General features: G+C 41.0%; 1 protein-coding gene across 1 annotated transcript in view; it reads left to right on the top strand.

Moving 5' to 3' along the window:
- MAP3K5 (mitogen-activated protein kinase kinase kinase 5) overlaps nucleotides 1-25,540 on the top strand; it is a gene marked incomplete at its 5' end in the record, with an annotated part of 109,723 nt that overhangs the window by 57,449 nt on the left and 26,734 nt on the right. The window contains 7 exons of the mRNA XM_084260968.1: nucleotides 754-866; nucleotides 6,965-7,124; nucleotides 9,729-9,882; nucleotides 12,521-12,628; nucleotides 17,946-17,995; nucleotides 22,461-22,556; nucleotides 23,868-23,949. Coding sequence (XP_084117094.1) covers nucleotides 754-866; nucleotides 6,965-7,124; nucleotides 9,729-9,882; nucleotides 12,521-12,628; nucleotides 17,946-17,995; nucleotides 22,461-22,556; nucleotides 23,868-23,949 — 763 coding nt within the window. The remainder of the gene's footprint in view (nucleotides 1-753; nucleotides 867-6,964; nucleotides 7,125-9,728; nucleotides 9,883-12,520; nucleotides 12,629-17,945; nucleotides 17,996-22,460; nucleotides 22,557-23,867; nucleotides 23,950-25,540) is intronic.

Below are 25,540 nucleotides of genomic sequence, written 5' to 3'. Positions count from 1 at the left end.
ATATTAGAAAAAAAATTTTTACTGAAAGAGTTGTCAGGGCCTGGAACAGGCTGCCCAGGGAGGTGGTTGAGTCACCATCCCTGGATGTGTTCAAAAAAAGGGTTGATGAGGTACGTGGGGATATGGTTTAGCATAGGATGGGAATGGTTGGACTTGATTATCTTCAAAGGTCTCTTCCAACCTTGTGATTCTGTGATAAGGACAATGTCAGTTGAGACACACAGTAAAGAAGAATATTTGGTCTAGCTGAAATCACAGCTAAACATTAAATGCATTCCTGTATCACTTGCTTTTGTGCTTATGGGTTCTGATGTGCTTGTATATCACTGTAGTAGATCCACAGGAGAATCTTAGGTTTCAAGTCAGTGAAAATTCATGTATTTGAGAGTAAATTAATGAGTTCATGAATAAATAGAACTGTGAAACGTATCTCTTCCAAGCTGATATAATTACTTTTTTTCTTTAAACTCAAAGGAGATTGGAAACCCAGTAAGATACTGTAACTTTGCGGGGGCTGGATGAGTAGGGTCTATGCTTATTGTGTGAGAAGAAAGAAAATAGGAGGAAGATGTATAAATAACAAACTCCTAAAAATATCTACAATGCATGTGTGGAAAACTGTTAAATGTTTTTGCTTCCATGGATTCTTGCTGTGTAAACAGAAGATAAGCATTTAAAGTACCTAAATGTATAATTATGTCCCTGTTAGATCACATTATTTAGAAAGTAAACTTGTATGTTTGTTTTTTCTAGGTTCAAGAAGGCATTTGAGTCGGAGCCAACTTTACAGTCAGGAATTAATTATGCAGTACTCCTCCTGGCAGCTGGACACTGCTTCGATACTTCTTTTGAGCTGCGGAAAGTTGGTAATTATGGCCTGTAAATTCACAGTGAAATCACATTCTAGTGAAAAAGCGCTGCCGCCTGCTGTCATGGAGGAAAACCTGATGGTTGTGTAGGAATGCTTTGATAGTGAGCATGTGAGTAAGTTGGTCACCACCACCCCTGATGCCACTTGACTGCAGGTGAGCGCTGTCATAAAAACCTGGTTCCAGTTTCAAGGTATTAACTGCTTACCAGGCCTTAGTGAAAACCGACAGCCCTTCTTGATAATGGCATCGTTTCTGTGAAATGGGGAATCCAGTTATAGCTACTGCTCTACAAAACAAACAAACCCCCCTCTAGAACTGTAGGGAAGATGAACAGAAAGTCCATCCTAAGAGTGGAGAAGATGCACTTGACTTGAACTTGTAATGGGCTGAGAGAAAATGTTTCTCTTCTGGTCCTCCCTTTGAGGTTACTTCAATGTCTCTATTCATAGAACCACAGAGTGGTTTGGGTTGAAAGGGACCTTTTAAAGACCATCTAGTCCAACATCTCCGCCACAGCCAGGGACAGCTTTCACTTGCTTAGTTTGCTCAACCTGACCTTGAACACTTCAACGATGGGGCATTCACTGTGTCCCTGGGCAACCTGGTCCAATGTCTCACCACCCTTGTCATGGAAAGTTTCTTGCTTAAGAAGGAAGAATGAGGTGACCCTTTTGTTTGTGATTTTGCTGGATTTGAGGAGAGTGAAAAGTCCAGATTATTCAGTAGGTGTTTTAGGGAAAGTACGAGAGAAAGCACCGAATGCTGTAATATGCAGTAACGTATCCTTTGCAACTGGCAGTCTTCTCTCTGAATTCATGTAATTCTTGATTTAGTGTAAAGTCTTTTTTATCCTACTGTCTCCTGAGGAGGTTTTCAAGTGAAAAAGAAACAGTATTCTTCACAGTATGCATCTAATTAACCACTGCTTTGGTTTAGGAGTTAGGTCTGCGCTATGTTTCTGAGAGAAATATTCTAGAAAGAGGAATTTTTTGGGGTGTGGCCAGAGTAAGATGGTTACTTTCACATTGCTAATGGAAGTGACACTGAAATTCTCATGTGTGAATGGTGTACATTTGGAAGGGATAGGCTGTGTAGAGTTGATTCAACTACTGTGTTTGCCTTTCTGTGAGTGGGTGAGATTTTGCTTTTGGGGACAGATCAGAATTCTTTCATCTCCTACACAAAAATTTGAATTACTGTGCTGGTGTAGGAGGTAAAAAAAATACATGTTTTGCTTTCTACGTAGCATTTGCAAATACTTGGCTGGTCTAAATTTAAATTCGATAGGTTAGCAAAGCTGGACTATGTTTGCTGTGTAGTTTAATTTGAGTTCTTCCATATAAAGCAACTTTACACAGGCTACAGCCAACTAGATTTGGACAAATTAGTTGTACGGAGGAAATCTGGGTTTTGTAAGGATCAGATGTTTGGTATCATCTTCTCCTGAGTTTTTCTAATGTTGTTTTCCCTGTTGTTTGTTTGGAGAATGCCACAGAAATTCAGGTTCCATTCATGGCTGAGGAATGATTTAGTGGAGTTGATGCCCAGTGGAAGGGTTTGTTTGTGTTTGAGCTGTTGGTGTGCCTCTCTCTTATGTAAATATTTACTTGGTGTCTACTGAAAACCCTTGATATACCAACCCTTCCTGTTATCTACTAGTGTCTGTCTGTCTGTCTTATTTTGTACTGTCAAAATTCTTTAAGCCTCAGACTGATTTAGCTATTTTGAAACAAGTTTTCAAATACATATATAAATATAGACCCTATGTGTGTCAGTGGTCATTGACTTCTTGTTGGTAAGACTGGTCACCATTGATAGACTACCAGATTGGAAGTGACCTCAAGGATCATCAGGTCCAACCTTTCATGGTAGAAACCCCATCTAGACAAGATGGCCCAGCACCCCATCCCAGCTGAACACTCAAAGTGCCCCATGCAGGGAATCCACTGCTTCCCTGGGGACATTATTGTTCTTAGTGTGAAAAATGTTGCTCTGGTGTCCAACTGGAATCTCCCCAGGAGGAAACTGCACCCCTTACCCCATCTCTTTTCCACATGACTGACTTCTTGTAGAAAGGGAGTCTCCACCTTCTTTGCAGCCACCCTTTAGATATGGAAACATGGTGATAAAGTCTCCCCATGGCCTTCTTTTCTCAAGGCAAAAACCAAACCAAATTCTGTCAGCCTTTCCTCACATGGCAGGTTTCCCAGTCCTTTGATTGTCTTTGTGCCTTTCTCTGGACCCTCTCCAGCCTGTCCACATCTTTTTTGTACAGCAGGGCCCAAAACTGAACAGAGCACTCCAGGTGTGGCTTGACAAGTGCCCAGTAGAGTGGGATAGTGACATCTCTGCCAGTGATGTCCTTGTTGATGCAGCCCAGCACGCTGTTGGCTTTCTCTGCCACTGCAGCACACTGCTTGCTCATACTGAGCTGCTTGTTCACCAGGACCTCTAGGTCCCTTTCCACAGAGCTGCTCCCCAGCTGGGTGGATCCCAGCCTGTGCTGTGCTCCTGGACCATGTTTTCCCAGGTACAAGACCTTGTATTTGTCTTTGTACAACAAGGTTTGTCAGCTGGCTTGAGCTGTGCTAGATTCTGAGGATAATTTAGTATTTTCTTTGTCTTGGGGTAACACTAAGGTTTTTAAACAAAAATAAGCAAAACCACAGAGGATGTGTGGGGGGAAATGTTTTGATTTTTTTTTTCCTGTCCTTAGAATCTCTTAAATATGTGTCATGCTTTTGAAGTCACCTCTGTGTGTACAAGACCATTTGTTAGCTGTAGCTCTATTTGCCTGGCAGTGCTTTCAGTTTGGTGTCCACCCACAGCATTATCTGTAGCCCATAGAAATTAGAGGAAGTCTGTCTTCTGGTGGGACATGACGAGAGGAGCGAGAGCAAGCTGGTTACGTTCAGTAGAGGTTATGTAGAAAAGATATTGCTAGGTAGGGAAAGGCTAAGGAAGGATACAGTCCCTAACAGCACTTCAAAGGGTATACAAGGCTGTAAATAGAAGATGTGTATCTGATTACACTGGCAGTGATGTAATAACTCCAATAAAGCTACGAATAAGCCCCGTATCCAAAACAATTTTTAACAATCTGCATCAGATAGAAAATACAGAAAGCAAATTTTTCAACCTCTACTTGCCAGGTTCACAACTAAAACGTCAGGTGGAGCATTAATGAACACTCCTCCACCCGTTGTCAGAATAATATCGTTTTATGAACTGTACAAAATCGCAGAGACCATTTGGAGAGCAAGACAGAAACGCAGCGCTTTGCCTTGGCAGCAGTGATCTCTGCAGGCCATGCAGCTGGACACGCAAAGGATCCTGTAATACGGATTGGTCTGTCAATATTTGACCAAGGCAGGCGGTTTGTTTATACAGCCTTCATAGTAATATTTAACTGGTAGTATGCTTTCTGTGCCTTGCTTTCTTTGCAAGCTGTGGGTATATTCTTGGCATTATAAAAACAATTACTTTTTTGGCTTTTTTTTTTGAGGCAAATTTTTTAAAATAAAATACACTGAATTCAGTTGCGGCTTTTCTTCTCCCCACCCCCGCCCCCATGAATGCCAAGTTTGTCATGGAAAGAGAATGTTTTGACTTTGCCTGAACTTTCTTATACTCTAAAAACCTTAAAGATGGTGAAATCAAAATAAATTAGAGAAGAGAAATTATACAAGGAGACCACAGACTGAGAGTGAAGGTTATGAAGGTATTCACTTAGCAAGTTTACATAGAAAGGTGGGGGGGTTTTATGCCCCTCTCCCAGACCAAACCCACTGGAAAGCAACATAGCACAACCTCACCTCTATAAATCAGAGCTACAGTCTTTTGAGCCTATTGCTGATGTCTCCACACTGCAACTGCATTTTTCCTGCTTGCCTTTCAGGGATAACTTTGTAGAGGGAAGTCAGCAAACTAGAGTGAGTTTTTGTAGAGTACCTCATGTTTCTCAAAAGAACTTGATGAGAGGCTGATGTTGCTGCCTTTAATAGGATCCACTTCTCCCTGCTGAATGCCACACCAGTAATCCCAGTCCCTTCCCCTGTGAGTTGTACTTCTCACCAACGCCGTGCACTCAGCTTGTAGCTTGCTTGGGCTCTGTTCCTGTGTCTGGAGCATGGGAGGGAAGTGACAGGCGGGTTCCTGCAGGTGCAACGAAGCGTGGCAGAGCATGTAGGCCTTGTGAGCCTCAGAGCAGTGCTGCTGCTCTCTGTGACAAATAGCTTGCGAGAGCCTGTCAGCAGCCGCTGCCACTGCGAGTGCCATCGCCCAGTACTCAGCGAAGGCCCTCTGCGCAGCTGAATCGCTCCTTTTCCTCTTCCTCCCAGCAAAGGTATACCTGTCTGAAGTGACTTATTATCCCTGAGATCCCAATTCCTTACTTCCATTGTGGTGAGGTCTCATTCAAAGCCTGCGGAAGTTAGTAGGTGTCCATCTGCTCTTGTTTATTGCTGTCATGTGCATGCAAATGTTTTAGATGTTCTAGCAGAGCTGTTCAGCCTTTGAGAATACCACTGAGTAGTGTTACTCCAGGGTCTTGGGGGAGATAAATATTTTCCATTTAGTGTGTTGTGTGGATAGTTTGGTTTCTAGAACCCAATATAAATTGAAGACATGTTACAGAAATTCCCCCCCTTCTTATTCTACATCAACAAGTGTTGGTGTACATCCTCCAGTGGTCCCCTGACAGCGTCCCTCCTGGCTTAAAGCCCTGCAGAGTTGATGTACCTAGAGGTGATCGCTGCTCCAGGAGTAGTGCAGTTGATGGAGGTGGTGTACCTTGCATCATGTCTCAGATCTGAGATATTTTGTAAAATCTATTGCAATTTTTTTCCTCTTCTGGAGTAGCTAAACAAACTTCTTTCCCAAGAAGTGAACAAATAATGTTTTTATATGATTGAAGTATTATTTTGTCTGTGTGTTACTCAAGCGTGAGAATTTCTTGTTAGCAAGAGAGCACAAAGAGTGAAATACAGATGTGAAATAGGCTTTAGACCACTTGGATACAATTTCACATTTTAAAAACATTTATTGTCTGCTGTTGATAACACAAAAATGAGAATAATGTGAGAAAACATGAATTTTGTAGACTGAAATGTAGCTAATGTAATGATAGCCATTTTGTAAGATTTATCATGGCTTCCAGCATGGAGTTTAGTCTGCTAGCTACGTAAGATGGTTAAGGAAAAGAAATAAAGATCAACAGTTGCATTGAAATTTCTTGTGAATACTGAGCCTTAATTTCAAGGACAATGGAAGGTGATGTGGGAGGGAAACTGTCACAGTGGAGTAGTGTGGGAAAAGTGAATAAAAGACTATGGTGGTGAAGAGGCTTGTCTTGTAAGCCACAAATTGCTTTATTTGCAGGGAACGGTGTAGCATATCTCCCGCTAGCTATAAATATGTAGCAGCTAATATGAAGGAAAAATCTTCCTGAAGGCCACAGGGAAGTGTGTAGTCATCAGAAAATTTAGCAAGTCAAAGTAAAACCTGAGGCTCTCCATAGTCTTGAGTTGCCGAGGGACTTACGAATATTAATAGATGTCTTTCATTGGGGTAGGACTTGCGGCAATTAAAAGAACATCACTGCTGGAAGAAGCCCAGTGGATCATCTGTTCCTTCTGCATGGGACCTTGTCTATAAAGGTAAGTTTGGGGCTTGGGGCTTGTAAGTTAAAAAAAAAAAAAAAACAAAGCAGAAAAAAACATAATAGGTGCCTTATTCAGCATCTGTTAAGTTTTTACAGCTATGTTATGTAGCCTAAGGCCCCAATTTACCTTTACAGATGAGGTCCATGCAAGAACATAGGTAATCAGACTGTGGCCTTGTCCTGACAGTGATGTCCTAAAGTTCCTTTCTTGAGAAGCCTTTAGGAAGAGGGGGAGGGGAAAAAAAATCTGCTGCTGCGTAGGGTGATTGGAAGGCATATAACATTAACCGGTAAGTATGGTTTCTGTCTTACTTCCTCAAAATGGAGAGGCTATAGTAATTTAAACAATTCATAGACTTCAAATCAGGGAAATGGTTATTTTGAAACTGCATTAATGCATTCCTGTCACCTGTTATTCTTTTTACTACAGGAGTAAAGATCAGCAGCCTGCTTGGTAAAAAAGGGAGCTTGGAGAAGCTGCAGAGCTATTGGGAAGTAGGATCCTTCTTGGGGGCCAGTATGTTGGCTAATGACCACATAAGAGTGATCCAGGCTTCAGAAAAGCTGTTTAAACTAAAGACACCAGCATGGTAAGGTGATAAGCGAAATCCTGTACTTTGTTATGTATAAAACATCAGACTCCTTCTGGTCTAACATTTGGTATCACATTTAGCTGACAAGAGATTGGTTTTGGGTTTTTTTTAACAGATTTTGCTGGCTGTGTATTTTTTCACCACACTTTTACCCGCACAAGGGGCTCTCTTCTTCTTTTGCCCTTATATGGGAACAGATTTTATTTGGGCCTTCAATTTGTTGTCTGGGAAGGGCAGATTCACCACTGCCTCCAGGTTTTGAGGACTAGGGGGAAGGGAGGAGATGCATGCAGGCACTGTACTTGAGTGGTTATATTACTGAAGTGGTAGTGGAACATGGATTTAGGGAAGGCAGAGAGCCTGGCTATAGAGGCATGGATATACCTTGGAATACTGTGATGGTTATTGCACATGCCAGGTATTTTAGGAACTTGATGATGAGTGAGCTGTAATGATGCAAGTTGCATCTCATTATGTTTGAGAATAATGCAGATTAACGTCAAATTAACAGGAAGGTTATAAACCTAAGGTTAAGAACAGCCCGGTAGACTTCATATTTGTTTTGTAAAGGCCAAGAGATGTGTGGTCTGACAGCAGGCACCTGTCCTGCTTTGGGTATATATAAGGCAGCAAGTAAGGACCAGTGACCCATCAAGGGCTGGGATACTGTTAGCTGCAGAGAACTCAGACTCCTTTCTGACTGAAAAACTTGTCACTCTGCTGATTCAAAGACTGTATATGTCACAGCCTATGTATTTTTGTCTTTTTGTAAAGAGTAGAAAGCATCTCCAAAAGCTATCAGAAGGTGTCATGGTTTAATCCAGCAGGTAACTAAGCACCATGCAGCTGCTTGTTCACCCCTTGCCCTCAAGGGGATGGAGAGAAAAATAGAAAAAAACCCCAACAAACATGGCTTGAGACAAAGACAGTTTAATGGGATAAAAATAGAAGAGAATAATAATAGTAATCATAACAATAATTTATAAAACAGGTGATGCACAAATACAATTGTTTATCACGTGTAGGAAGGAAAAGAAACTAACTTGATGCCCAGCCTGTTTCCAGCAGCAATCCCACCTCCCAGCCAGCTTCCCCAGTTCTATCCAGAGCATGATGTTCTGTGACAGGGAATAATGTCCCTTTGGCCAGTCTGGGCCAGCTTTCCTGGTTGGGCTCTCCTGGCTGCTTCTGCACATGGCAGGGCCTGGGAAGTTGGAAAGTCCTTCACTTAGTGTAAGCACTGTAACTAACCAGCAACAGCTAAAAATATCAGTGTGTAATCAATTTTGTTCTCATACTAAATCCAAAACACAGTGCTATACCAGCTATTAGAAAGAAAATTAACTCTATCCAAGCTGAAACCAGGACAGAGGGGAATGTATTTCTGTTCCAAAATACGGAAATGTAAAACTTCTATATTGGCATAGTATAAGAAAATGTCAAAATCAAGAACTGCTTTCCTGACCAAATGTTATATAAATGCTGTTTACAGTATATTTATCTGCAAGGTTTTCCATTTTTACTGTGTGCATGCTTTACTAAGCTGGATAGCACTCTCAGGAAGTCTCCTGGTAGAGTTTTCTGGAGTTTATCAATGCCTGGCTGTCAGGATTTAATGTACTGGGGCCTCCAGGGTTTAAGTCTGTGGATTAAACTCTGAAAACACAGCACACTCATTTGTGCCGTGGAAAGGATTTCTCCTGTGAGCAATTCCTTCCCAGTCTGTTGCCTGCTGTTCAGCAGGGCCCACCTGATGCGAAGAGCAGATACAGCACCTTAAGCCGGATATCCCCATGGCCTAAGAAGGATGATTGGAGAATGTGCAGCTATGGAACTGTTCCCAATAGGCCCTCTGAGTTAACGCTACACCTTCTTGCTGTGAGCCTGGGACAAAGTTTCCATGCATAGTCTAATTGTGATAAGGTGATAGCCGTGATGTATCTTCTTTAAGCATGTATATCTCATTGCTGTAGTAGTCATGAAAATTGCACTATGTTATGTGTAGAACACTTTTTTGGAATGGCAAGAGAAAGCAGCGTTACCAGGAGCCCCATAAATCAGCCTCAGAACAGCAGAAAGAGGGATGAGCTGCTTTTAGGGGAGGCAGTGCTGAAAGGCCGCTTTGCGAAGCTGTTGCTGCCTTTATAGGAGAACCAATTCCAGACGCATCGTGTTTTAGAAATCTGTGTTAAACAGCTGCCAATGCAGACACAGAAGGCAGAACAGTGAAGAACGTTAAAACTAGTGGACTTTTCACTTGGGTTTTTATTTGAGATTGCTTGCTACTGAAACAAGGCTGCCATGGGCTCAGTTTGGCCCGTAGGCAGAACCTTTAGCTACTTCATGAAGCTTTCATGGTTTAAGAGACAGTATGTGGCATCAGGAATAAATGCAGGAGGGGGTATCCCAGGACTCATTTTTATTTCAGGTTAGCAGCTACATTTCCAGTTCTGAATGGGGAACTGCTGTTACTCAAAGCAGTCCTGGAGAAACAGTAAATTTACCTGCTGCTTCAGTGTTGCAATGGAGAATGCTTCAGTTGTGATTATTACTTACAAACTGTATTAAACTTACTATCTGTGTGTGCTTGGATGATCACAGGTACCTGAAGTCTATTGTGGAGACTATCTTGATTTATCAGCATTTTAAGAAACTGACTCCAGAACAACATACAGCCAAACAGGAACTTGTTGACTTCTGGATGGACTTCCTTGTTGAAGCCACAAAGACAGATGTGTCTGTAGTTCGATTTCCAGTAAGTGGTTGTTCCGTTGTTGGGGTTTGTTGGGTGTTTTAAATAAATTGTGACATGAAGGAAATGAACACAAAGCACTGGTTGTTTTTGTGTTGCCAGACAATGAACTGCTTGTCCAGAAGAAATGTATTTGGCCTGCATATTAGATTGGTTTTAATTGATTGCACATGTCTACAATGGGATTGCACAGTGTGTTCCATATGAAAGTAACAAGGAAAAAAGATAGCACTTTGCTATTTAATGTTTGCTATTGTTCCAGCTAGTAGACAATGTATTTCATCAACATTGCACTATAAATATATATATATGTATACACTCACTCTCCTTCTTCACACAGACATTTTGCTGACAATTTTTATTGGATACCATGGTGTTATACAATGTCCTGAAGTTATACTGTAAAAAGATCTTTGTGCCCTGTACATAGTAACTGTGCATGTATGGGAAATAATGTCTTGGGTATTCCTTTTAGCTAACCATTAACAAATGCAGCTTTTTGTTTTAAATATCTGGGAGGCAATAGCAGCTGCTACTTGAAGTGCATACTTGTTGTTTTCTACTGTTCTTTTGACTTCCATGCGTAGATGGGAAAATAAACCATAAGGAAGATTCTAGTGTTGAGCAGCAACAGCTTGAAGCAGTAAAGTGAAATCAACATGAGACTCTCTGAAGAGTCTGGTTCTCCTCTCAGGACAACGGATGTAAAGTTTTGCAAGGAAGCAAAACATATTTTGAATCCTCTTTTTTGTAAAAGACAAGATGGTATTCCTTTTAGATTTTTTTTGATGATGAAGTGGTGCAATTAGGTACTTAAAATAGGCTCTGGCTTACAAAATTGCCCAAGTCAAGCGGTTTGGTTTTTATTAATGTTAAGAGACAAACCAAAGCTGGTCATTGTGGTAGCATGACCCAGAAGATAAACCCAGTGACCACATTGGTTGTGTTGTACAGGAAACTATTCTGCTGTTGCAGACAGACATCCATGATCTTTCATAATACAAAAATTCAGAAGGAAATTCACACCGTTTCAACAAGTCAACAAAATGAAACACAATAACTATTTTTCCCCTCCTTTCACTCAGATTCTTGTAAGTAATTTATTCTAAAATAAGTGTTTTGCCAATTTCCTTATTGTAAATTGGTTCTCAGATTTTGAACTTGATGACTTTGCTGTCCACCAGCACTAGCTTAGCTGTCAGTTACTCTCTGACCTGGTTGCATCTGTGCGATTGTCCTTTTTTGGTCTTTAGAGGAAGAAGCATCACAGTGTGTGGTTAACTTGCTCTAGGCCAAAGACCCTAAGCTGTGAAATCATGTAAACTGGATTTTAGTAGTGTCTGGAGATGACACATTGGAAATCCCACTGGATGTTAGTTACAGAGTTAAATGCCCAGGTGCTTTTCAGAGTACCTCATTTGTATCTCAGATGTGTTCTTTGACTCTGTAGGAGGTGAATGGCTTAGCTTTTACTCTAATCCATGACTCTTTCCAAGGTTTTCTGATTGTTTATAGTTTTTTTTAATAGATGTAGATCAAATTACATCAGTCATCTTTTCCTAAAGCAATTCTTTGAACTTTAAAAATTTTCAAATGAGCAATTCCGTATCTCAGCTATTTTGAAGATGGTGTTTAATTGGAGCTTTTATGGGAGAGAGAAGAGCAGAAGAAAGGAAGGAGATTGTCAGCTTGTTAACCATCTTTAACTTAGTCCTATTTTGTAAATGTCTTTCAGCTAAACACTGAGGGGTAGAAATCTTCCTATGTATGTTGCAGTGGAAGTGAGTGGATTTTTCATAAATTAATAATCAATATTTTACATTCTGAAGAATGAGAACAACTTCAACACAGACAATATAGATTCAGAGTTTTAGGCATCTGTTTTTAACCACTGAAATTCTAAAACAAGTCGTTCTAATGAGCAGCCATGCAAACTTGGTTGATTTTTTTTCCTTTAAAGCATGCTGGAAGCTTTAAAGTTCTTGAAGTAATTCTGGCAGAACATTATTAAAGTGGCAGAGCAGCTGGCTTCATTTACTAAGTGATTATGTTAGGTTAAATCTTGCGATGTTGCATCCCATCTCTTTTAAATGGTGTTTCTAGATTTTGTTTTGTTTATTTCAGGAACTGTTCTGTAATCTTTACCTAGCAGTGCTTGTTGCTTTTAAGAAAATCCTTTGGGTTTTTTTGTTTTGGCTACATTGCACAGTGGTCTAAATCAAAAGCAGTTGAGTCTAGCTCTGGGTTGATGTGTTTTTCTCATTTACCCAAATACGCTTCTACCAAAAGAGATGGTAAAGGTGTACCGTGAATCCTGCCCACATGGGAGATGGATGTCCTTGAATGGCATTGCCAGAGAATGAATTGTGATAGAGAGATTTCAAAATCTGGTAATGGGCAGAGAAATAATTTGGAAAATTATGATACATGCTACCAATTGACACAAAATAGCTTATATAGAAATACAAATTTAAAATGGCTTTTTTTAAAAAAAATCTTAACTTACTGTCAGCCATACAAATCTAGGACTGCACCTAAAGTTTTACCTTTAATTTAATTTTACGTAAGAATTTATATTTACCCTGGTTTTTGTGCTAAAGTTCTACATGTTTTGTACAAACTATTTCTTTCTTTCTACAAGGTTTTAATATTAGAACCAACAAAAATCTATCAGCCCTCGTATCTCTCCATCAACAGTGAAGCCGAGGAGAAGACCGTATCTATCTGGCACGTGCTGCCTGATGACAAGGTATGCCATGATGTTGTCTGTAGTGGTAACTTGTTTCATGATTTAGAAGTATGCTGGGTGCATCTGGCATAGAACCTGTGAACAGGAACATCTAATAATACAGAAGTATTTTAGTAACATGAGGGAAGATACTCTGCATATATGTTGCTGTGCAGTTTTTACATATGTTTTTAATACTCATTCTTAACTTTCTCTTACATTTGTCCTGTTGTTCAGTGGGTCTTTTGTCTCTATTTTTAAAAGTACCTTGCATCTTCTTTCAGGTTGTCTTAAACTAGTTTCTAATGTACAACAAATCTGTTGCTTAAGATTACTTGTAATCTATAACACACTGTCATCATATGCATAATGTGGCATAAAATGACTTCTTACAAACAGAATTATCTTCTTCCTGTACTTGCAGGATTACTTTAATGTGAAAGTAATAGAGACTGCTGCCTTAAAATAGAAGCAGAATCAATCAAAAGCCAAAGAAGTATTTGGCAGAAGGATGCTCAGAAGGTCTAGAAATTAAAAAAGCCGGGAAGTCCATATGTTGAGGTGTGAGATAGCCAGACATGTTTGGAAGGGAGCTTAGAAATTCTGGAGATGAAAGGAGAGAGGAAAGCCTAGAGTGATTATTGCATTCTGGGATGTTGAGGAAGCAAATTGTTAATAAGAGTGAAGTCAGGGAGGACATCATAGAACCTTGGAGCAGGACAGGAGCATGGATACATAGGGGGAGTGTATGAAGAGTACATGGAGCTTGAGTCAGCTGGAGGCACAGCACTGGAGGTGGTGTGATTTAAAAGGACTAGCAGTCTTCATTCTTCCGTGGCAGCATGTTATTTGTCTGCAGGATAGGACAGTGAAGACGTAATTTTCGGGCAATCCATCCTTCAGCTTTCATGCTTATAGTCTGTTAAAGGAGAAGCATTTTTGCTTGCAGAGTATCCAAGGCTCTACTGCTTAGAACTTTCACTGGGAGTTCCTGAGAAAATGTAAATAGACAGTGGCTGAAATATTTAAAGGTGAACTTTTCAGTTTGCCTAGACGAATGAATTTCTCATTATTTGTGGCTTGTTCTATCTGACATTTTTCCAATGAGGCTTAGCCTCTGAGAATAATACAAAAAATACATTTATGTGATTCTTGGACAAACCTAAAATTTACTGTGCCGTAAATAATGATTTGTCAGTACAACAGAACAAACCTCACTGTTGTAAAATATCTGATCTGAAAGTGTGTCTGTATGTATGCAGTATTTAGTCTGTTTAGAAACTACTTGTACATGCATATTTTTTGTTTGGTTTCCTGTGGGCTTTTTTGTGTGCATTCAGTTCACCTCCAATACTTCCCATTCTGTTGAGTAGCACATCCATAGCGTAAGAAGGAACACAGGACTAGAAGGGATTTTCTGGACTATTGAGTCCTGCTCACCTCTGTTACAGACACTCTTGGCATGCAGTGTTTTGCATAAAGTGACCAAGCTCCATCTGAATACTAGTATAGGTTACATGGGTGACCATTTGTGCTGGACAGTGGTTTGAGAATGCCACTGCACCTCTAGAAGAGCCTGGAGTGGAATACTACCCGTGAAGTAGAAGAGTGTTACTTCAAATCATCTGGCTTTCAGTGTGAATTTGTTTCATACTCATTTTGTAGAATCACAGAATGCTTTGGGTTAGAAGGGACCTCAAAGATCATCTAGTTCCTACCCCCCTGCCATGGGCAAGGACACCCTCCACTATACCAGGTTGCCCAAAGCCCCATCCAGCCTGGCCTTAAACACTGCCAGGGATGCAATTCTGGACAAACTGTTCTAGTACATCACCACCCTCGCACAGCGTTCATGTTACGTGGTTCCTTTCTCTCTCTGATGCTTACCCTATGGTATTTTTAAGAAGAATCCTAGTACCTTGTAGTGGTTTGGGGTTTCTTAGGCAAAACAAGTAGATTTAGTTGTACTGGCCACACATGGCAGCTCATTGCTATGACTTCTTTGTTCTGGTTGGAGTTAACCTCACTTGAGCAAGTCCACTCATATTCCAAAAATAGTACTTCATGGTGCATTCATGTATCTTTTAGCTACTGGGATATTTTGCTTGATACTTTCAGCAACGGCCTTTTTCATAGCTGTTCACTCGGCTGCCCAGCTATCCTGTGGCTGGGAGAAGGATTTGGATGTGTTAGTCTGTACCTGTTTGGTGTTTGGTAGATAGGTATTTTGGCTTTGCAGAGTTTGCAACCATTGCTTTGGAACGTTTTTCCATTATTGTAATTCTGTTGTTCCATTTAAAAAGTTTCTTTATAGTATGATGTGCCTTTTTATTTTCCCCCTCCTTCCTGATTTGGGGAGTGTAACTCTTTATTTTTCAGCAGGCTGGTGTTTTCCTATTTTTGCTGTCCCAGCGTTAATCCCTAACAATAGATAAGGTCAGTTTTAAATGCACTCCTGTGTACTTCTGCTCTGGCCAGAGTCCCTACTGTGGTGAGCCCAGGGTCTGATTGGTACTCAGTGCAGCCATCCTTGCCCTGCCAGCTGTAATACCTGTCAGAAGAACACAGTGGGCAATTTGGTGGTTACCCCTTCAGCTGTACAATTATGGTCTGTTGTTGCAAGCTTGTCCAAGTCCTTTAAATCCACCAGAAACCTTACAGGGAGAAAAGGGACTGGGAAAATTTGGAGACACCGGCTTCCTTTTCAGTTGAATGTAACCAGTATAATATTTGTCTTTAAGAGATTTTGTGAAGGAAATAGATGTATTCATCTGTTCATCACACTGCAAAGAGGAAGACTCTTACTGGAATGCCTACAAGTCTGAAAATGGGCATTTTAGGGGCTGCTATCAAGCAGAGCCCACCAACCCCTGCTGCTAGGGCAGACTAGATAGCTGGATTTAGAAACAACTTCCAACTATCCAGTTTCAGCCTACCTGCCTGAAGTCTGCCCATAAATTAATGGTTCTACTTATCAATCAGTGCTCTTAAGGAAAAGCAATGAGAATTATGAAGTGAATGAACTTCCTTTCACGCACAAAGAAGCTGAATTCCTGTTTCAAATCCAAACTAGAGCTCAGTGGAGCCTGCAGCTGGCGATGTTGTAATAAATAAATAGGCAAGTCACAGTCAATACCAGGGTAAATAATGTGGCCTCTTCCTTTTCCGTGGCTTTTTTTAACAGCATATCTTAACATCTATGCCTTTAATAATGCTGAATTTAACATAAACAAATACCTATAAAAATCAGATAGCATTGTGTTTTGTGAAACATGGGCTACCTTTGCCATGCAGATCCCTAATTTTAGCAGCCCTTTCTGCATGGGGTTAGAGGAATGAATGCAGCAGCGCTGTCTACGAATTTGAAACAGAACAGCCTGTCTCTGTTTCGCCTTGGCTTCTGACTACATTTTGAGTTTTGTTTTGGGTGGTTGGTGGGGTTTTTGGACTTTTTTTGGCTTTTTTTTTGCCTAACCAAAGAACAGATGCTGAATTTGGATAGCACGCCTGATATATTTACTCCAAATGTATTAAAAACTTGGCAAGATCATGTGGGACATAACTTTTATATTATTTCACTGCCTGAGAACTTTGTGTTGTAAATGAAAGATGTGTGAGTCTGTGAGAGATTAGTGGCACCAACGTGACAGGTAAACCCCACAATTCTTATGCGTCTTGTTACACTACTTGAGCATTTCTTCCCGTGAGGGAGTATATTTTAACTCCTCTAGATTTTTTAGATAATCCACAATGGTGGGAATTGGACATGTACCAATAGCTAAGCTGTGAAGAGAGTTTCCAAGTGTGGAAAATTGGAAAGTGGCAGAGTTTGTGTATGGGGGGAGGAGTAAAAGACAGTGCGGATACACCCGCTTTATTGGCTGGGGGATTGAGTTGGCGACCTTTCTTCATGGAAGAGAACAGGCAACTCACATAGGAGTTTTTTACACACTTCATACTCGCATCAGGTAATGCTTCCATGTCAAGATGCAATCCTGTCTTTTCTTAATACCAGACTGGTCTGTCCCGTACCCCACTGGAGAAACTCTTCCCCACATTTAACATTGAAGAGATACTGGAGTTACCACATTGTACTTTATGGTAGTGTGAAACTTCACAGAGGATGTTTACTTGTATTTTTTTGGTACGTGGTGCTAGGCATTTTGTATGAGCATCACAAACTTTATCGTGATTTGAGTGGGAAGGAAAGAATTACAGAGGAGGAGAAAATCGGTGCAGGGAGCCGTATGGAAAACTGGTATAGGTGGGAGAATAATTTCCTCTACTGTTTCCTGCACATTGTGCAACTATTTTGTCAGTGTATCTGTCCTGACTTCTGTATATTTCATAATTTATGAAAATTTTTTATAAGCTACACATCTTTTGGAATGTGTTTGATTGTGTTTGACACTCTGCCCTTATGCTATAAATTACCTCTCAGCATGAAATGTCTCTGTGCTGCTCAGGTCACTAAAATGCCAAATGAAATACAGCTCTAGAAAGCAGAGGTTCTTCAAATATGTTGTTCATTGTGGTGGGATCCCAAGGTTGCCAGGACTATGAGGTGTTGTCCCACCTTTTCCTGAAAGGAGACTGTTTTCATGAAAAGATACAAACGGCTTCTGTTTCCTACAGTAAAGTTGTATTAGAGCATAAACACGGAGCAATGTGACTGTCTACAGAGAGAACTCAGTTCTGCTGAATGTGACAGATGTAAATGTAAAATATCTGAAAATAAGCAAGGCCATTTGTGTTTTCATAGAGTGGCTACTTTCTTCCAGCCTTGCTTAGTACTCTTGGGAGTGTTGGTACATCCTTGCTGCTCTCTTCTGGATTCCTAGGGAAATAGTCTTTTCTGTTTATTTGGACAATTAGCCTTTAGATTTGCTCCATCCCTGAGCAATTCCTCTTTTTTCCAAGGATTTCCTACTTTGGTCTCCAGTGTCAGACTTCCTGCCTGTAGCTCTCTTCCCCTGGTCTTCCCATGCACTAGGGCATTGAGCTTGTGGAGCAGACTCTTGTCATTCTCACAGGTAGAATTTGTTTCCCCCACTTCTCAGGGTGTTGCATGTGACCCCAAGCTCAGCACCCAGACCAGGTTATACTGGCAGCCCTTCTGATTGTGTTTGCAGAGAAAGAAACCAAAACTTCCACCAACAACTTGTGTTGCTTTGGTTTGGGGTGGGAGGGGAATGCCATGAAAAACAACTGTTAAAAGGGTTAACAGCCTGTAGCTATTAAAGTGTTGCCATGTCTTGAGTTTCAGTCTAGGATATACCTACTGGTGCTTCATTTATAAAAAGGAATTATTTATTTAAATTTCTTCTGCATGTTACAGAAAGGCATCCACGAGTGGAACTTCAGTGCTGCTTCCATCAGGGGTGTAAGGTAAGTTGTTTGCATTTCGTGTTTTGAAATGAAGAGAGTAACTGAGTGAGTGTTGCATTAAGCTGCTGCTGGGCACCTTGGTGGAGTAACAGGCACAGAATCGGAGCCGAGTATCGCAACTCCTGTCTTCTGACAGTAAGAAAGTAGTGTCCCAGCACTGCCATCACCGCTTCACATCAATTCTTTGTCTTAATAACTTTTTTTCTTTTGGGTAGTTTTTTATTTTCCTTAGGATTTATCTGTACTTTGGCATCCTGCAACTTTCCACTTTGGGGCTTACTGTTAGTGTAACTTAAAAAAAAGTCCAGAAATACTTTTTTTTTTTTTTAAATAGTCATTGCTCTGTTCTAATAATAACTGTTCCATACACACAAAGCTGTTGCTATGTCTGCAGGACATTTTTGCACAGATGGATGATTTTTTTTCCTTCCAAAAAGTAACTTAAAAACACAAACTATCAATAGGCACAGAAATTCAGTCCTGTGGGATTCAGCTTATTTTAGGCAAAAATTGTGATGATATGCTTAGTTCAGTCTGGTTTGGGGTTTGGTTACAGTATGTTTTTGTGTGCTTCTAAAAAAAAAAAGAAAGTATTTATTTATTGTCCTTTTGTTTTTGTTTTTGTTTTTGGTCCCCTTTATTAAACAAACCGTGCTGTGGTCAGTACTGTTTCTGGTGTACCCTCCTGCATTGGTTATATAAACTGTCAATTGTCTTTTAATTTGTCAATTAAATTTCCAATCTGTTCATGTGGACAGATGTCCAAAACAACTTGGAAGACTTTACAGTGAGCTGAGAGTCACTGTGGATTCTTAGAAAACTCTCAGGCTGCCTCCGTGAGGAGCTGCAGGGGAAATCTTTATCTTATGCAAGTATAAAACTGAATAAGCCTTTTTACGTGGTTGTTTTTTCCTTCCAAATATATGCAAGTTTATGATCTCTTAATTTTTCAGCATTTTTCAGGTGTTTTCTTAGTTTCATGAAGGCAGGTATTTGCTGGAGTGAGACAGCCTTCAGAACCAGGACTGCTTCTAAGCTATTTTTGTACCAAGACTATTTTTGGTTCCTTTGAAGCTCCTAAACTTAAACCGGTCAAGGAATGGGCAGCTCCCAGCTTTATGAGGATTCTCAGCCTTTCTAGGCTAGTAAGGGCCAGCTTTAGAAGTACAAGGCAGGCCTTTGTGTGTGATCTGGGAGGCTTTTTCATAAAAGAGCCTTCATAAACACTTCCTGCGTTACTCTAAGGAGGCAGCAGGTCTGAAGAGACATCTGGCATTGCAATGGCAAATGGGTTTGGAAAATACTTGGAGGAAGTGACTGTGAGGGGTCACTACTTCTATGCCCTGTGTATCAGCTGGAGTAATCAGAATCTTGTTTCACAAGTAATAGAGTTCAGCCTTCAACAAGTGCAAGGGGACTTTGGAAGGTATATGGCGTTGTCTGGGCAGCGCGGTGCTAAATCACACCCTGCGTGCAGGCAGTTGTGGGAACTGGGTTTAACTTAACAGGTTCATTTATTAGCGGTTTGTGTGCTGATGTTAAATAACTCTGCTTTTGTCATATGCCTTAAACAAACGTTTATTATTGAATTGGGCCAAAAAATGCCGTTCATCTTGAAGGCTTCATTAGGCCTTTTGGAGCATGGCTGCTATCCCAAGGTGCTTTGCTAGGTTATCCAGAAAAGTCCATAGTGTTCTGCAGAGCTGACTTCATTTGAGCAAGAAGGATACCATCTTTATTTTTCCTATTTGGAAACAAAAAATAAATAAATAAAGGAGCAAACTGAGGTTGCTAGACTACGAGTTGGCTTTTTCTCAGTGTTCGGGACGAGTCCTAGATTATGAAATAACTGCTACTTCTGTTGTTTCCGTGGGAGAGTGCCTCAGAGGTCATGGTGATGAATGTAGTGTTAGAAATAGTAAAAAAAACCGATTCAGATCTGCATCCAGTTTTCTTCATAGCTTAAGGGTTGACAACAAGGATGTTTGTCTGCCATCCCAAGTTTTTGGAGCTTGGAACCTCGTCAGACTATTTGATTATGACACTGGGAGTTGTCTATACTGCTTACACATCTAGAAAATGGACAGAAGTTCCACAGAGCTGCTTTGCTATTGTTGCTGCCAACACTCAACTGTTTTATTTGCTGCTTCGTCCGGAAGCATTAGTGAGCAGTAGTTGACAGCATTTGCGGTATTTCTCACTGACTAAGGGGAGTTCTGGATGCACATGACCTTGGCACAAGGCCATGCTACATCATGCTTCCCTGTTTGTCTTCAGAGTTTCACAAATTCAGCCCCAATTCTGCCATCGTAGAAGTCAGAGAAGTCAGAGGGTACCCACGTGTGCTCGGGACCTGTCAGAATGAGGCATTTCCTGAGCAAATTATCTTGGCTGTTTTTGTACCTTGGTATTTTTTTAGTCTTCCTTTTTTTTACTTTAAAGACTGACTTTTTTCAGGGAGGAAAGCAACATATAAGCAATGCGAAAACTCACTTAAAGGCCTTAAATATTTATGCATTTGCCTGCCCTCTGTGTACACTCCACATTCTTACCCTTTTATTCACTGCTGCGTTAGTCAGTGCTTTCTGTGCACGTCAGGTTTGAACTGACAGTTTACACAGGAAAATGTTTAAACTCACATGGAAGTCGAAATGAATGAGTAATTCTGTTAGTATCAGTTACTCCATATCTGGAGAGTTCGAATTAAAAGTTAGTTTATAAACTGTGGACAGTGACTGACTTTCCCAGACGTGTATATTACTTAGCACTTATGAATTTTTCCTAACGTAAAAATGAATGAGTCACTGCACCCAAAGACAAATGTGCTTATAACGAAGCTCGCTCTTCTCCTAAGTAGCTTTCTGAAAAGCAGCCCCCCCAGCTTGTCTGAAGACCCAATTATTTATCAAAAGCTACAGGAGTCTGCAATACAGGAATCCTAAAAGGAAGCAAGGATCAGGCAACCTTAGATACCTGTGAAAGGTTGAAAACTGCAAGTATAAAAGAAAAGCTGTTACATTACATCAGTCCTTTGGCACAACGTAGAATACCATTCTATTTTGCTGTGCTGGAAATTTAATTCCAAACATGATGGCTGTCTTGATCCAGCTAAAATAGATGGATTTCATTAGGATTGTGGATTCTGTCAGTTTATTAATGTTAATAACGAGACTTGGTTTGTCTTGTTACTCAAGTACTGCATTTTATTCCCTTGTAACACTGCTAGCCAAAGCAGAATCGTCAGGGTTGGAAGGGATCTCTGGAGACGATCTAGTTCACTCACCCCCCTCTGCCAAGCAGGTTCACCTGGGGCATGTCACACAGGAACTCATCCAGGCAGGTTTTGAAAGTCTCCAGAGCAGGAGACTCCACTCTGGGCAGCTGTTTCTGGTGCTTTGTCACCCTCATGGTAAAGAAGTTTTTACTCATGTTGAGACGGAACTGCCTATGTTCCAGTTTGTGCCCGTTTGCCTCCTGTCCTATCACTTGGCACCAGTGAAAACAGACTGGCCCCATCTTCTTGACATCTTGACAGATCTCCTCTCAGCCTTCTTTTCCCCAGGCTGGACAAACCCAAGTCTTTCATAAGAGAGGAAAAGTTTTCCTTCTTTCCTTTTCTAATGTAGAGCCGATCGGTTACAGTGCATCAGCTCAACACCTGGCACTCAACATGTGACAGAGTTGGAGCAAGAGCTTTTTCAAATAATCCTTTATTTCTATAAGGATCACAGTAAGACACAAGTATAAAACCATTCTGGTGAATGGGGCTGCAAGAGCTGCAGTCTGCTTGGGGTAGAAAACTGACAGCTGCACCAGAGATTGCACCTCTTCTGCTCCTCTGTTGAGACATCTGTGCATCCATTAAAAAATGGTACACGTACTCTTTCGTTATCTTTGTTCTGTTAAAGCAGATAAAGCCAAAACTAAAGAAGGTGTGAGTGGGAAGGGTGGTAAAGCCATTCACCCCATTTTTTGATGCTGCCTTAATATTTAAATATTTTCCCAACATAGTATCAATCATGTACCAGTTCTTAAGGAACCGATCAGAAATTTTTGTGTTCTGGATTGAGCTGTGGCTGGTTTGAGTTCAAAGTCCAGCTTTCTAACGTGAACCTGAAAGGATGTCTCATCCTGGCTGCAGGAGTGGAAATTAAGGGTCTTACCTAAATGCACTGAAGACAGAAGTGACTCAGGTCAATGGAAATAATCCTATTAACTTCTTTGCTCCTACTCTTTTCTTGGGCGATGTGTGAACTAGGTGAGGCAAGCTGAATGGTAGCAGGTGGCAGAACGTGAACTTCTGAGGATCCTAAACTGTAATTTTACAACAAGGAAAAACTATGGCTGCTTAGGTTTAATCAGGTCCTTTCCCATATTGGGTGGGTTGGTCTGTATGGATTGATGTAGCTGCCAGGAGTCCAAGTGCATCTTGCCAGTAACATGTTCTGCTTCGCTGTTCTTTCAGCATTTCGAAGTTTGAAGAACGGTGCTGCTTCCTCTACGTGTTGCACAACTCAGATGACTTTCAGATCTACTTCTGCACAGAACTGCATTGCAGAAGGTGTGTCACTGTTGGTTCAGAAGCAACCATGGCCTGTGATGGGGTAGATGTCTGCATGCACAGCGGGGCCCGACTCTTTCAGAACTATGGTGAAAGTTGATCTGAGCATCCTCAGTGATAACCATCTTTCATGTGAAAGCTCTGGGTACTGCAGCACTCTGAAGGTGCCTGAGGTTTGAAGGGCCAAAGTACAAGCTCAGACACATTAGAAACAAATATGATTACAAAATTAATTACTTTTTTCCCACATCTTGTGGGATTTATTTTCAAATATATATTATGTTAAGACTTACTACATGGGATTGTTGCCCCAATCCAACAAAGCACCCCAACCTTAAAATGGACCTCCTGAAGTGGCACATTTGGGGTGACAGCGAGGTCTGGTCAAGAGTTCTCTTTTACTGTAACTAAAATTTTATTTAGGATTACAAAGAAACACACTTGATTTGCTTTACATTAGCATGTGTTTACATAAATGAGATTGTACCAGTATCCCTGTGAGAAGTGTGGCAGTGGTTTGTGGCAGAAAATGTGGGGTGCCTCAGATTCTCTAAGCTGTTTTTCTGCTCCATAAGCTTGAAGGGTCTTTGCCTCGAATTGATCCAGAATGCATTCCCAGAGAAAATGTCATGGCTTTTTGTGCTAAAAAAGGCTGTGACTTTACCAAAAATCACAGCGGTGCTCTGTATTAATGGTGCTCTCATCCATTCTAGTTCATACAGCTCCTTTTGCCATGGTCATTCCTCTTTGTATTTGAGCACTAGGCAACACCTGAGCATGACATGGTATTTGTGCTTGCATTCTTTCAAAGGGATCGAAGTCACGTGTAATAGTGTGTGTGTGTGTATATATATATATATTTAATGGGAAGTTGTAGAATAGATTCCCTTTTCATTCAAGCAATAACTTGAAGCCAGCCTTCCTGCGCTACAAAAATTCCTCCAAGCATTGTCAGGACTTTAGGGACTTCTTGTGGTGCTTTAGTGCTTTCATTGGGCATAAAGAAACAGCATCAGATGAGAATTTCATCTGATACATGGACTTTGAAAAACGAATTGCATTAATAATTTCAAGGGTCATGGTTATCTTGAGATATAAAAGGAATATGTGAAAGGAGGAGGCAAACTGCAGATTCTGTTAATTCACCGTGTAAACAAAAATATCTCTCTTCTTTTTGCCTATGAACAAACTTCCACACTGAGTTTATACTAAGTTCTCTTTTGGGTCTTTCATTGGAGAGAAATGTGCTCTTTTGTCCCCATACTGTCTCAGGGGTATATTTGTTTTTCTTTTTTTTTTTCCTTTTAACAGGTTTTTTGATATGGTGAACAGTATCACTGAAGAAATTGGGAAGGCTACAGAGGAAGGGGAATGTGAAGGAGACTCTCTAGAGGTACTTTTACTTTTTTTCCCCAGCACACTGAGAATTTTGGGCTTCTTGTATAGCATTTCACTGAAGGGACTAAATTGCTCATCCCTTCTCTGGAAGAAGTCAGACACGTTACTGTTTACAAAATTTTATCTTCTACTGCTTATAAATTAATGATTCTTTTTAATGGTCCTCATGTTTTTATAACCAGCATAGCTAAATCGCTCGTATTCCAGTTAGCATACTTGCTTGAGAAGGTTCTCAGCTCTGGAATTCTCTGGGCGTGCTTCTTAACAAAGTGACTCTTGTAACAGTTACCTCAGAGTGTAATGGTAGTCAGCCAGCATTAGCATCTCTTTAAATTTTAAAGGCTGTTTGCTCTCTGCTTCATGCCTCGCTGGAATCATGTACACTTAGATTATTGGCAGATTGTCTGCACAACAAGCAAAGGTAGTAGGGGAGGGCTTGTCCTTGCAAGTTGCCATCTGTAGGCAAGCGTGGCCGTGAACAGCGACCAAATCAGATGGTGTTGGTGCTGCTGGGAGGGAGCCTGTGTATACCCTTAGCCTGGTAACTCCCCGTGAAGTTTAGATGGCCTGTTTCTGCTGCCACTGTTAGCTAAGCTACAGCTTGCCAGGGCATGCCACTGCACACTGTACTCTCACCTTGGGCTTTCTGTTTGCGCATACGCATGGTTGAACAGTGAGTACAGGGCTGGTGGGTGCATTGCTGTACTTCAGGTGTAGGCTTTCCTTGAGGTGGCAGGGAGCAGGGTAGCGTATCTGAGCCCACGTGACACCACATGAAAATCTGGTGTTCTGCAGCTCTAGAGAAACCCAGAACGAACTGAAGGAGTCAGTCCTGGGGAATGAATGCAGCCCTCTGCCCTAGTTTTGATGTTCACGTTTTATAGTACAGCTGACATCAGAGATGGGACGATCAGAAACCCCAAGAGTGGCTTTAGGGATAGAAAAGCACCCTGTAATGAGAACCTGAGGGTGCCTATGTTATTTAACTTGGCAAGAAGAAAAGCACCAGGTTACTTAATTACAGTGGGTAAGTATTTTTACGGGGAAAATTACTGTGTGGTAACGGTCTTTTTAATCTGTTGAAGAAAACTGAACTGAAACACAGTGACACCAAAGACATTTGAATAAGAGGTATGACTTCACCATGAGACTAATGCATTGTTGAAACAAAGTACCAAAAAAAGTAGTGGATTCTCTCCTTTTAATAAAAGATAGCAGTCTTTATTGGGAGGAAAAGAAAAAATACTCTGCCAAGGCGTGAGCTACTGGGTTTAGCATGGGAGTGACCGTGTAAAATTACATGTCTCTGTTACACAAGAGGACAGATCAGATTATCCAGTGACTGTTTCTGGACTGGCCTTGAACTCTTCAAAACTCAAATTTCACCTGAAACCACGCTTAAGATGCTGCAATCCTGACCACCCTCCGCTGGCTGACCTGGCACTGGCAAAATTGAGGTGGTGCTTTTTTTTGGAAGATGTGGTCAGCTCAGGAAAGCATCTAGAACACACGAAGTGTCTCCTGCCTTGCTTTCTGAGTCTGTGTGGGAGCCGAAGTTGTCCCTTTGGCAGGGACTGCCCTCTGTC

This window comes from Gallinula chloropus (genome assembly GCF_964237585.1).
Source record: "Gallinula chloropus genome assembly, chromosome: 3".
In the NCBI taxonomy this organism is placed as follows: domain Eukaryota; kingdom Metazoa; phylum Chordata; class Aves; order Gruiformes; family Rallidae; genus Gallinula; species Gallinula chloropus.
The sequence above is the reverse complement of the archived record's forward strand: the minus strand, read 5'-3'. Positions and strand labels throughout refer to the sequence as shown.